Source organism: Girardinichthys multiradiatus, chromosome 19, assembly GCF_021462225.1.
Source record: "Girardinichthys multiradiatus isolate DD_20200921_A chromosome 19, DD_fGirMul_XY1, whole genome shotgun sequence".
Classification (NCBI taxonomy): Eukaryota; Metazoa; Chordata; class Actinopteri; order Cyprinodontiformes; family Goodeidae; genus Girardinichthys; species Girardinichthys multiradiatus.
In genome coordinates, this window is record NC_061811.1 from 29,884,820 (window position 1) to 29,898,346 (window position 13,527).

Sequence of the window (13,527 nt, forward strand, 5' to 3'; positions counted from 1 at the left end):
TTCCTTGAACAGAAACTGGTAAAAATATATCTACCTTTCAGGACACAGTGTTAAACTTCAAGTTGCATGCTATTTTTCCATTAACCCTCTGCATGCACTGCAGACCCTCACAGAAGTGATTAAGAATGATTTAATGGACACACATGCTGCCTGATATGTCATGCAAAGTCTTATTAAGAGAGGTTGGTTCATCTGTAGACAGTCCCAGCGAGGTACGGATACCTATTTGCCTAGTTCTGCTGGATTTAGTAGAAAAAAAATCCTAAAGTCCACCACAGCAGACACCTTGCAACCTCCACAAAAACACCTGGCTTATAGCCTGAGTAGTGCAGTTCCATTGTTTTTCCCTTTTCTCATCTATATAGTTTAGAGACAGGAGTTATGTTAAATCCCATCATCGTTTGAAAGAGCTAATGTGTTCTAAACCCGTCTTAAATGGTTTTTGTTAAGATTACACATTCTGCACAGTCGGTTAAAAACCAGGATTGACTCCCTCACATTTATTTTCCCATGGTTCATAGCACCACCTATGCCAATGACAGGCTGATTCCCGTGCCTGACTGGAATTTGCTACGACTAAGCTATGACCCGATTATTTGGTTATCTTGTTTTTTTTGTTTGTTTTTGTTTTCTTTTTATTGTTGTTTCACGTTGTCTCAAGGTTACCAAAGCTGATGACCAACAGAATGTGATGATGTGAATATATTATTTTTGTATTTCCTCAATGAACAACATAGACAGGGATGAGCTAGTCAGAGTTTAACCCTGCCCAGTCATAGGCCTTTGAGAAGCAAAGGAACACACACAGTATTTATGTTTTTATTTTTTGCCTCCTCATGGATCATGGATCATTGAACTTCCGCTCCTATGATGGATGGACCCGGTAACTTCAAAGACTGCGATTAATCACATTGTTCGAACGTAGGGGGGATGTTGGGGTCATCCATTTTGGTTGGGCAGTTCGACATGCGCAGCTCAACAGCAGTGACGATTGCTCTAAGACTCCAAGGGAAGCTCGGCTTCCCCTAAAATGTCAAAAAAATGAGTGATCAGATATATACTATTGTGTGTTCATGTCATTGACTAAATATGTGCTACAACGCGCTCAACTTTTGTTCAGAATCAGCTTCTTATCACTGGTAACGATGCGACTTTCCTCTCACTCATTCCCGCAGCTTCACAGTGCTTTAAACAGTGAGTTCAGTAGCGAAGTAAAAATACTGGGCTTTGTCCCGCCCATCGGACACTCAGCGTCTCTGGGGTCTATGGGGCAATGGGCTGGCCCGGACGCTCAGCTTCTTCATGATGATTGGATGATCTGTCTGAGGCTGAATCCCTTTTTCATTGACAGCAAAATGAGCAAATCAGCAATCTTGAAATCGAGCTTCCCCTCCTTGAAAGACCAGCATCCGCCACTGTTCAACAGACATCGCCGCTCTGGCGTCACCCGAGATTATAAAACACCACCGGAACTACCACCGGAACTGCCACAGCCTGTCGCAGGGTGGCACGGGATTCCGCGAGGATGCCAGAAGGTGCCAGACCGGCCGTAAAAGCTTGCCAATGCGGTTGCCGCTGTTTTTGTGGAAGCTAATGCTGATTATCGGCAAATGGGTTGTCATTATTGTTATAGCCTGTTACCTTTAAATAATTTCATTATTGATTATTATTTAATAAACATCTTTAGACCCATAACATAAGGTGATTGTATTTACTTGACATGGAAAATAAATAGCACTATGTGTATGTGTGACGTGTTGAAAGGATGACGAAGATTTATAGCACAAACAGCCGGTTTATTATAGAGCACAAGCGGCTATTCTGAATTGTCACTCACAGAAAATTATAAATAAATGCTTAAAAACACGCTGGATGTCCCAGGCCGTAAGGCTGCCACCGGAACTACCAGTTCTGCCTGCCACTGCCACAAATTGAGCTCGGCCCTGCTGCAATTCAATCAATTTCTCAGCACGTTTGCAATGTAATGCAATGCAGACGTGCACAGCGCCCCCTACTAAACAATATGGGTAGCTCGGTCAGCAGGGAGCTGAGGAAGAGCGGCTGCTGACGTCACTCTTCTGCGCCCGCCGCTCGGAATGCTTTTTCGTTTTCAAGTTCTGGGCAGTACTTTGCGGGCAGACCATGAAAACGAAAAAGCAATGTCTGCTTTGTTTTCTTTTTGATTATGGCATAAAATGTGCAGTCATGAAGAAGAAAATGCAAATAGGATGATTGATTACTAATTTTATCTATGGGTCAAATAACGCAGCCACATTCTTAAAATGAAAAAGCATTTCTGAAATATGGTAACAATTTGCTTCCATACAAGAGGATTTATCTTCCCATTTAACCCAAATTGCAAATTTTGTCCATAAAACTGCTGGTTTAATCTTCATAGACACTTGATGCACATATATTTTTCTTTTATTATTATTGTTAGGTAGTCATTTTTATCCCCTTTGTGTAGAATAGTGCCTGTTAGATGAGGATTTTTTGGACCAGAATGATGGTATTTCAGAATTATTTGGCTTCAATAAATCTTCATATATATAATTAAGAGAAGCGTTTGTGTTTATTTCATGCAAGAGTGATTTATCTCTCAAAACAAATTTACTAATTGTAATTATTAAGGGCTTTGAGCCCATAATCACAACACCAGAGGACTTCTCTGACTTCTATTTGTAAGTAATAATTTTGGTTAAGAAATTAGTCAGTCAGTCATTTTCTACCACTTATTCCATAGTGGGTGGGTGGGTGGGTAGGTAGGTAGGTAGGTAGGTAGGTAGGTAGGTAGGTAGGTAGGTAGGTAGATAGATAGATAGATAGATAGATAGATATGATAACAAAGCACAACATTCTGAGTCTCTGTTGCTAGGAAACATCTAAAAAAGATGATGTCACATACCGCTTTATGACTTCAAAGACATGACATGTCACATGAGTTTATGACATCACATTTATATTTATTATACTTTTTTGAAATACGAATTAATCAATAATCATAATCCTTACATAATGCAGTACTTGTAATGGACTGAGTGTACTGCACTGGTTGTAATTCACTGGTTTTAATGTACTGGTTTTAATGCACTGCTTGTAGTGCATTGGTTTTAATGCACTGGTTGTAGTGCACTGGTGTTAATGTGCTGTTTGTAATGCACTGGTTGTAGTGCAGTGGTTATAGTGCACTGGTGATATTGCACTGGTTGTAATTTACTAGTTTTAATGCACTGATTGAACTGCACTGGTGATAATGCACTGGTTGTAATGCTCTGGTTGTACTACACTGGTGGTAATGCACTGGTTGTAATGCACTAGTGGTAAGGCACTGGTTTTAATGTATCTTTGCTGTGGCCTCGATGTGTAGATCAACTAGAAGAAGAGCGGGTGAATGTTACCAGACCTTAACAGGCCATCGGCCGACTCACCTACTTACTACTTCTAATTAGATCAAACCTTTATAAAGTTCTCTCTCTTAGGCTGGAGGTCAAAAGTAAATGGTCCACCAGTGTAATCGTGCTGATAAATACTGAAATCAAGCTTTCTGCAGAGTAATACCAACGTCACTTCGACTTTTCCCACAACCAGCTTCATAAATCCTTTTTCTTCAGAGTAATCCAGTTTTTTCTTTGTGTCCTCTGAATCTTTGGAAGCCAGAGAATCTGCTGATTTTAGTTTTGCTGATAAGATTTTTTTATGACTCCTAAGTTTTTTATTTTGAGGTTTTTGTTTTTTTACTTATGTTCAAGTAAAGGAAAAGAAAGTAGCAGAAAAAGAACATAATTCTTAACTGAGCTTATTTTGCTTTAGTTTTTTAACTTTTTTTTTTTTTTCTATTAAAGGAGAAGAAAGCAGGAAAAGGAAAAATATTTTTAAAAGTACTGAACAATAAAACATCTGAGTTTTTTTTGGTCTTTTTGTTTTGACTTTTTTTTTTTGTTTTTGTTTTGTATTTTATCTTTTTTTTTTCTATTCTCAACAGAGCTCAATCACAGCAACCATAGTTTTGATTTTGCTGGTTTGCTTTGTGGTTTCTGAACCGCTGGAAGCCAGAGAATCTGTTGATGCCATTTTTGTTGTTAAAATTGCTAGACCAAGCTGAGAGATTTCTTGAAACTTCGAAGCTTCTAAAATTTTGACCATTTCTGTTCATCCTTTGTCCTCCAAACGTTTGGGGACCATGAAAGCTGTTGCACCGGTTTCTGTTGGTCCAACCTTGGCGTCTTGACTGTGCCTCATTTTCTCTGTACCCTGTCTGGTTCCACGAGTGAAAATGTCTTCTTTGTTCCTGCTGTGGACCTGATCTTTGATTCCACAGAGGTCTTTTGCAGTGGTCGCAGCTGTTTCTGTGGCCGTTTGTAAGTGCGTTACCTTGATTGTGTTGGTAAAAGTTAGCAGTTTCCCTTTTGAATTTGGACATACTATATTTTGTACGAAGCACTGCATTGAGCCTATTGTACCCAGGAGACATTCTCTGATTTTGTACCTGGGGGAACCACTTTCCATTGTTGGATCCCCAATTTCTTTGACGCCGATCATTGAATCTTTTTTGGGTTCTGTTCACGCAGTTGCTTCCATAGTAAGAGTTCTTGGTGCCTTGTTGCTTTGTGGCATCCGTTTTTGACCCATCTCTTGTCATGTAATTATATTTTTTGAACCAGTGGGGCTCTTCTCTTTTCCAGAAACCAGGAGGACACCAGTGAGGAGTCCACCCTTGATTTTCTCGAGACTGCCAACTTACCAATTTTCTGTTTATCACTGGTGTATTTTCAGTGCAGTTCATAGCTTCTTCCATCACTGATTTGTGAACTTTCCTGAAGCGTGCAAGTAGTTCATACCTATGTTTTTTACGCAAAGCCCACAGACCAGACAAATCCTTGCTAGGGATTGTAGCTGGACTTCTTCGTCTGATGTTAGAGATTGCAATCTTACTGAACTGGTTTAATAGTTTAGTTATAACTACCAGTTTTCCTTCCTCCTCAATATTCATTTCAGTGATTCCTCTGTGGGAGGCAAGCAAGTCATATTTGTAATTTTTACGTAGAGCCCTCAAACCTGCATAACCCTTACCTGGAATTGAGGAGGGATCTCTAGATTGGGGCATGGATCCACCTTCTTCCTCGATAGTCAACTTTGTGATTCCTCTGTATCTAGCAAGGACATCATACCTGAGGTTTTTACGCCATGCCCACAAATCTGTGGGGTTTCCTCTTGTCATTTTCTGGTCTTTGCTCAGATTGTAGCTAAGTTGCGTTTCCATGCTTTCAGCGTTTAAAGTCTGTCGTTATAATACAGACAGTCGTCTCAGCTCTCTTTCCAAATAACTGGACGTGTATTTGGAACAAACAAGTGAACTAGTTTCCAACGCGTGCTGCTCGAGTGACTGAATCAGGCACAAAGAGATACAAGTGTGAAATTCTGGAAGATATAGCTGTGATGTCATAAACTCATGTGACATGTCATGTCTTTGAAGTCATAAAGCGGTATGTGACATCATCTTTCTTAGATGTTTCCTAGCAACAGAGACTCAGAATGTTGTGCTTTGTTATCATATATATATATATATATATATATATTTTTTTTTTTTTTTTTTTTTTTTAAGCCTCTCGAGGTAGAAATGATAGAAATGTCATAAGATTTGAGAAGAACACAATTAACAATAAATAACTGCTTAAATTTACAAGGCAATGACCCAGATCATTCAACAGGAGAAATCTTAAAGCCATGCTGGGAAAAATAAAAAACTGAAACAAGAAGTTTTGGATGGATTATTAGAAAGATGATAGAAGACTTTCAAATACAAAATGTAGAAATAAGTCCGATACTGCCTCTAGCTGTTATACCACCCTGGATTTTACCAGAAGCAACAGTAGATAAGACTTTAATGAAAAAGAAAAGGACGTGCATTTTAGAATCAAATACAATACAGGAATATGTAAATAATTATTACATTCAGATTTAAACTATGGGGGACCAATCTTGCCATAGTTAAGAATATATACAGAAATAAAATGCTCAATAAATAAATAAGCACATGATTAAACACACAAAAAATGCAGTAAATAAATAAAGTATTTAAATTATTTTGTGTATTTATTCGTATACTCATTTATTTACTGAGCATTTATTTATTTCTGTATATATTCTTAATTATGGCAGGATTGCTCCTACATCACAAACAAATGAAAAAAATAGGAACAGCTTTCACAACACTGGAATTTGGAATAAAAGTAGGAAAACGAGTCACAAACGGTTTATCGTTATACACAGGAGAAATGTTAGCAGTTTTATTAGCAGTACAGTGGGTGGAGGACTTAAAACCATTAAAAACTATAATTTGTTCAGATTCATGCTCATAATAATTCAGACAGCAGCCCATATATTTAACTAGAAATACAGCTTACATCATTCAGAATACTAAAGATGGGTGTCAGGAATATGAGCAAGAAAGAAGTTTATGAGAAGAGAATTTGAAAAGATTAAAGAAAAGTTTAGTATAATAGACACATTGAAAAGGAACTTAGGGAGCAAACATATACAAATTATTATACGATTTTTTAAAAGACCAACATTATTCAATAGAATTTGATTATATATTATTCAATCTAGATATTAATCCATGGTAAACCACACTCCCTACCAGTCAGTGGCGTTAAGGCACACCTTCAATTTCCTGCCAACCACCAGAAGAAGAAAGAGAAGAAATCCCCATAAACATAGTCTCTAAAGAGCTGATCAACTGTTGACGTTGCTGTTTGGTGAGTTAATTGTTTATTTTCCACATTGCTGAAATAACCCGTTTCTGGTTGCTTTGCAGTTATTTGTAAATTATCTATAATTTTCGAATTTCCCCACTCTAATCACATCATTAAATTACAAACATTGCTATTACTTTAATTGCTTTAATCAAACACTCAAAAAGAAAGAGTTCATCTTTCAGCGCATGCGCAGTGCCTATTACCCTGCAGTAATCGTAGACATACAAATCTTTATATATGTCTATGGCAGTAATCGTGTCATTTCAGTACTAAATTACTGCAGTGTCTTGGTTTCTCTTCTGCTTTTCCACATCTGGTCCTTCCTTTCTCTCGTCCCTTTCTTCCTCTTAATAGTTTTGTTATTAATGCAGAGCGTATTTTCCACTGTTTGCTATGCTCCGTACGGGAAGCCGAAGCATCCAAAATACAGATGTATATACCTCTGCACTTGCTAAAGGTTATAAATTATGCATAAGACTGCTCAAACTTGCTGCCATTTAAATTGTCTTATTCTTTTTTCAGTTCTTTTGTCTTTTGAAATCAAGTTTCTATTTACTTTTTATATAATTTGATCGTATGTATTTTTTAAATGAGTTTTTAATCTCTTTCTGATCATTTGTTTTATTACTACTTCTATCACATCACATTAGCCACCCTGAGATTATCAAATGCCTCAGATCATTCAAAGTGGAACATTTTTACTAAGAAAAATCTACAGCACAGTAAGTGGATGAAAATTTGGGAAAATTATATTTATATATATATATGCGTCCAAAGATATATTTAAACTAATAAAACCTAACTGGAATCAAGTCAGATTGTGAGTGTGTTTGCTGTGTTTTGTAGACCTTGTATAGGAGTTGCTCCAGCTTCGCAAAGATGATGCAGGCAGTTTGCGTTGATGTCCCAGGAGGACCAGAGAATCTGGTGCTGCGATCCATTCCCAGACCTACACCTAAAGACGGAGAGGTCCTGATTAAAGTCCACGCCGCTGCCCTCAACCGGGCCGATTTATTACAGGTGCAACAAAATTGTGCAATAACAAGACTCTCTGGTTTAGTTTAAAGGAGATTTTGGAAACCTATCAAATGTTTTTCTTCTGTAGAGAAAAGGCTTCTACCCTCCTCCTGCAGGTGAAAGTGACATCATTGGTCTGGAGGTAGCTGGAACCGTGGACACTCTGGGTCAAAGAGTGAAAGGGAACTGGAAACCAGACGACAGGGTGATGGCTTTGCTGGGTGGAGGAGGATATGCTGAATATGTTTCTGTGCGCGAGGAGCTTTTAATGCCTGTTCCCAACAACCTCACGTTCTGCCAGGCTGCTGCCATCCCGGAGGCTTGGCTCACTGCTTTTCAGCTGCTGGTTTTTATAGGTACGCAATGAATCACTGAGAACAAACAATATACGTTGAACAAATTTATAAAGCTACGCTAAACATAATACAGACCAACGTGGGATGAAGTACAGTACCTTACAAAAGTATCCATACTTCTTGAACTCTTCCACGATCTCAAACATCAATGTATTTATGTGACTGACACAAAGTGGTGCCTAATTATGAAGGGGAAGGGAAATGATGCATAGTATTCCATATGTTTTACAAATAAAAACCTGAAAGCTGTGGTGTGCATTTAAATTGAGCCCCCTGAGTAATTGCTTTGTAAGACCACCATTACAGCTCCAAGCCTTTGGAGGATTGTCTCTATCACACTGATTTGACCAAATCTTCTTTGCTCCATAAGTCAGTGTCAGTCAGATTTGATGTAAAGCTTCTGTCATTTTTGATGCTGGAAAGTGAAACCTCAGTCTCAAATCTTTTGCAGCCTCCAACAGGTTTTCTTCCAGGATTTCCCTGTATTTAGCTCCATGCATGTTCCCATCACCTCTGACCTGATACTCTGTCCCTGCTGAAGATAGCCATCCCTACAGCATGAAGCAGACACCTCCACTTTGAGGATGGTGTGTGTTGAGGGCAATGTGCAGTGTTAGCTTTTTGCCAAACAGTGCTGACCAGAGCACCTCCTTACACACGTGTTTCCCTATATAACTTAAGACAAACAACAAGCAGGACTTATTATAGCTTTCTTCTTGGCACTCTTCCATAAAGGCCAGCTTTGTGGAGTGATTGACTAAAGTTGTCCTGTCAACAGATTCTCCTACCTGTCAATCTCTGCAGCTCCTCCAGAGTTGCCCAGGGCCATTTGGCTGCTTTTCTGATTAATGCTCTCCTTGCCAAGTCTGTCAGTTTATGTGGAAGGCCATGCATATGTAAGTTTGCAGTTGTGTCATACTCTTTAGTTTCAGATGATGGACTGAACAGTGCTCTGTGAGATGTACAAAGCTTGGAATATTATTTTAGAACCTAACTCTGGCTTAAACTTCTCCACAACTTTCTCTCTGACCTGCCTGCTGTGTTCCTCGGTCTTCATGATGTTGTTTGTTCTCTAATGTTCTGTAACAAACCTCTGAGGCCTTCACAGAACAGCTGGATTTATACTGAGATTCCTTTACACACAGGTGGACTCCTTTTAGTGTATGCATGTCTTCTGAAGTCAATTGGTTGCACTTGATTTTATTTAGGGATATCAAAGTAAAAGGGGGCTGAAAACAAATCCATGCTTTTCAGATTTTTATTTGTATCATTTTCCTTCTACTTTTTATGTTCTTTGTGTTGTTCTCACACATAAAATCTTATTCAAAATGCCAACTAAGTTTGTGGTTTAGCATGACTAAATGAAGAAAACTTCAACATGCTTGAATGTCATCTTGTATTTAACTTTTTATCTTTTGAGTGAGTTATGATAAAAACAAGAGAACATTTTTGGTTGCCATACATTCCATCTATTGTTTCCACCACAGCGCAGGTGAAGGAGGGTGAAGTGGTGTAAGTTCACGCCGGAGCCAGTGGTGTCGGAACGGCTGCCGTTCAGCTGGTCCGTCTGTTTGGCGCTGTGCCCATTGTGACTGCAGGGAGTCAAGAAAAGTTGCAGGTGGCCGAAAAGCTGGGCGCAGCTGCTGGATACAACTACAAGGAGGAGAGCTTTGTTCAGGGAGTTCGTGATTTCACAGGAGGTAAATGTGCGGCTCTGCAAAGGGTTCTTAAAGCTTTTTTCCGTATAATTTGTTTCTTGTTTTAATTGGTCATCAGTTTGGGCTGTATTTGTAATAGTCTTGACTTCTTTTGATGGAACCTCCATTTATTTTGCCTGTGTTTAAAAGTTACTTTGGCCAAAGCTACTTTGTAAAACATATCTTGTGTCATATGAGTAAACAGAGTGTTATTTGACAGGAAAAGGAGTGAATGTGATACTTGACTGCATTGGTGGGTGTAACTGGGAGAAAAATGTGAACTCCCTGGCTGTGGATGGCAGATGGGTGCTGTATGGCACCATGGGAGGCAGGGCACTGGAGGGAGATCTGCTGGGCAAGCTGCTCTCCAAGCGAGGCCACCTACTCTGCAGCCTCCTTCGCTCTCGCAGCCTTGAGGTGAGAATTTGTGTTGGGCATCTTCTCATCCACTGCTCTTTTCCCTCTATGCATTGCAACCACATCCATTGTGCAAATGTGGCACTTTTTTCTTCCTGTTCCTTCCTACTTTCTCATCTTGTCTTGCACTTTATACAGTTCTTGCCTCAATGTCTATGACTGGGCCTGATTTATTTTAGTTTTTTATATATATATTAATGCGTTTGTTTCCTTCACAGTACAAGGCTGACTTGGTTAAAGCTTTTGCAGACAGGACGTTGCCATGCTTTTCAGCCCAGCCTGCCACCTTGAGGCCAGTGATCGACAGCACCTTTAAGCTAGGGGAAATTGCAGAGGCTCACAGACACATGGAAGCAAACAGAAACATAGGCAAGATTGTTATTACTGTGACTCCACAAAGTGAGGAAACTCATTGATTAATACCTGCTCAAATGATCATGGGTATGCAGTATAATTAAAATGTTTATTTAGCTAAGAAATTATACAGTAAAATTTGTGGTTGCTTACATATGGTTCATTCAATAATAAAATTGGTATGATTTTCTGTTGTGCCATTTATTCTGCAAAGGAGGATTACCCAAAACTTACTGTTTAATATTAGTTTGCTAAAGATAAAAGTCGGCGTCAGCTGATAAGCACACGGAATAAAAATTACACAAATTCATATAAAAAAATGGAGAGTAAATGGAAAGGGCAGAACTAATATACTCCCCACTGCCTATTTAAACTTAATTCAATAACATTTGTGTGATTCATCGAAAAAAAAAAGAATCAAATTATTTGTAAATCTCATACAGCCATGTCTGGTTTATAAAAACAGCAGACAAGAAATGTGTCGGCTCAGTCTGAATCTAAAAACAGCAACAGGATGGGTCTCGGTTTCAGCAACAACAACAAATGATAACAGTAATCAAAAGGAACAGACGGAGGTGCATAATGCAACAAACGAATGGGCAACAGCTCAGTTACATGATTGGAAATAACAGCACTTTCAAAGGAGGCGATTCACTACTGAGGTGCAGGGATGTTTTTATGAACTCAGAATAATCTGCATCAACATAAAAGACAAAGATAACCTGATTAAATACAAGAACCTGCTTTCAAATTATGATTTCGATGAAAAAAAAGACAATGCCAAGTAACCTAACCTAGCCCGATACATAATTCCCCATCCTTTTTATATCATGAATTAACTGGTTAATCTTCATAAGTATACACACTTGGGGCTAATTAGTGCCAGACCTGTAGAATAAAGAGATCACTTAGCTAGAACCCGTCTTTCAACGTGAAGTAGGCCACAGGTTCTGAAAAAGTGAAAAATCATCCCCCGTTCCACACAAATTCAAGAAGAGATGAGAAATAAAGTCACTGACTCAAGCCTGTAAAGGGTTACAAAGGCATTTCTAAGGCTTTGGGACACCAGTGAACCACAGTGGGAGCCATTAAATGAAGAAACATGAAACAGTGCCAAGAGCGGCCAACCTACCAAAATTACTCCAAGAGCGCCCTGACAACTCTCCGAGAGGTAACAGAAGAACCCAAAACAACATTTAAAGCACTGTAGGTCTCATTTGCTTCGGTTAAGGTCAGTGTATTATTCATCAATAAGAAAGAGACAGGGCATAAAAATGGGATCCATGTGGGAGTTCTAAGGCTATAACCACTGTTGACCAAAAAGAGAACAAAGGCCCGTCTCACATTTGACAAGAATCTTCTTAATGATCCCCAAAACCTTTGGGAAAATATTCTGTGGGCTGAAGAAACAAAAGTGGACCTGTCTGGAATGTGTGCTTCCCGTTATATCTGGAGTAAAACTAACAAAGCATTTCCGAAAAAGAACATCATACTGACAGTAAAGCATGGTGGTGGTGGTATGATGGTCTGGGGCTGCTCTGCTGCTTCAGCTCCTTGATGACTGTATAAATATGACTACTGTAATTAATGGATCTATGAATTAATTCTGCTCTCTAGCAGATCACATCTAACCTTTTAATGTTTTGTCACATGACAAACTCAAACTTCATTGTATTTTATTTGGATTTTATGTAATAGGCCAACAGTAGAAGGGAAATGATACGTGGTTTTCAAAATGGTTAGACAAATGAAATGTGCGTTGTGCAATCTATTCAGCCCGTCTTTGTTGAACCACATTTTACTGCAAGTCTTCGGGGCAGTCTTAACTAATCTAGAAAAGGAAATTCTTGCAATTTCTATCTTATCAAAACAGTTCAAGCTCGGTCAGATTGGATGGAGAGAATCTGTGAACATCAATTTTCTAAGTTGTGCCACAGATTCTCAATTGGATTTAGGTCTAGAATGTGACTGGGCCATTCGAAAAGATGCATATGCTTTGATATAAATTCTTCCCTTATAGATGTGGCAGTATTGTGCTCTTGGAAGGTGAATCTCTGTCCCTGTAATGGGTTTTCTTAAACGATCTTCCTGCATGTTGCACCAGTCATCTGCCCATCAGCCCCAAGCAGCCTCAAGCTAAAGAAAAGCAACCCACGGCATAATGCTGCCACTGCCTGGTTTCCCTTTTCCCTTGGTGTGTTCAGGGTGGTGTGCAGCGTTTTCCAGCACACTTAGCATTTTGCTTGTTGGCCAAACTGTTCAGTTTTGGTCTCATCTGACCGAGGTATTGAGAATTTAATAAAAACACGTGGACAAGCCTTTTATTTGATCAGAACTTGTTTTTTAACAGTTCAAGTGAAGGACTAAGTAAAGCTTAGGGTTTAGGATTGATAACAACATACTTTGGTAAACTAGATGAGAAAATGTTGTGATATTTTAAAAAAAGATTCTTTATTCTGCTCATTCATTCGGACAAAAGTTGCTTTTAAACTTAGAAAAACTGGGTTCACTCTTCATGAATGTGACCCTTTTCTCATTTAAATAAATGACCTTTGTAAATCTTCTGGTCTAATCAAAGTGTTCCATTCCTCCATGTCCCTAATTTCTTAAGTTTTTAAAAATAATTAAATTATTAAAGATGATTTTCTTAAATCTTGATGCAATGATTAAATACTAAAATCCCATTATTTCTTTATTTTATTTATACAGAGATCTCACATAACATTAGAACACAATAGATCCTCGAAATATGATTTATTTGTCCCCCACCAGCTTAACTTCTGCACCTGGTATTGTTCAGAGTGAACACGTCTTTGCAAAGGTTTTAAAGCAGCCCTGTTTTGTTATAATTAATTTTGTTTAGAAATCAAACTTTATAGTAATATTTTAAATTAAATTGGCAAGGTTTTTTATTCATTAAATTTATGT

General features: G+C 38.6%; 1 protein-coding gene across 1 annotated transcript; it reads left to right on the forward strand.

Moving 5' to 3' along the window:
- Positions 1-6,774: 6,774 nt before the first annotated feature.
- tp53i3 (tumor protein p53 inducible protein 3) lies at positions 6,775-10,789 on the forward strand. Its single transcript, XM_047393280.1, is given in 6 exon segments — positions 6,775-7,480; positions 7,605-7,778; positions 7,864-8,131; positions 9,619-9,831; positions 10,049-10,245; positions 10,464-10,789. Coding segments are annotated over 6 exon segments (1,104 nt in total). The 5' UTR covers positions 6,775-7,426; the 3' UTR covers positions 10,662-10,789.
- The last annotated feature ends 2,738 nt before the right edge of the window (positions 10,790-13,527 follow it).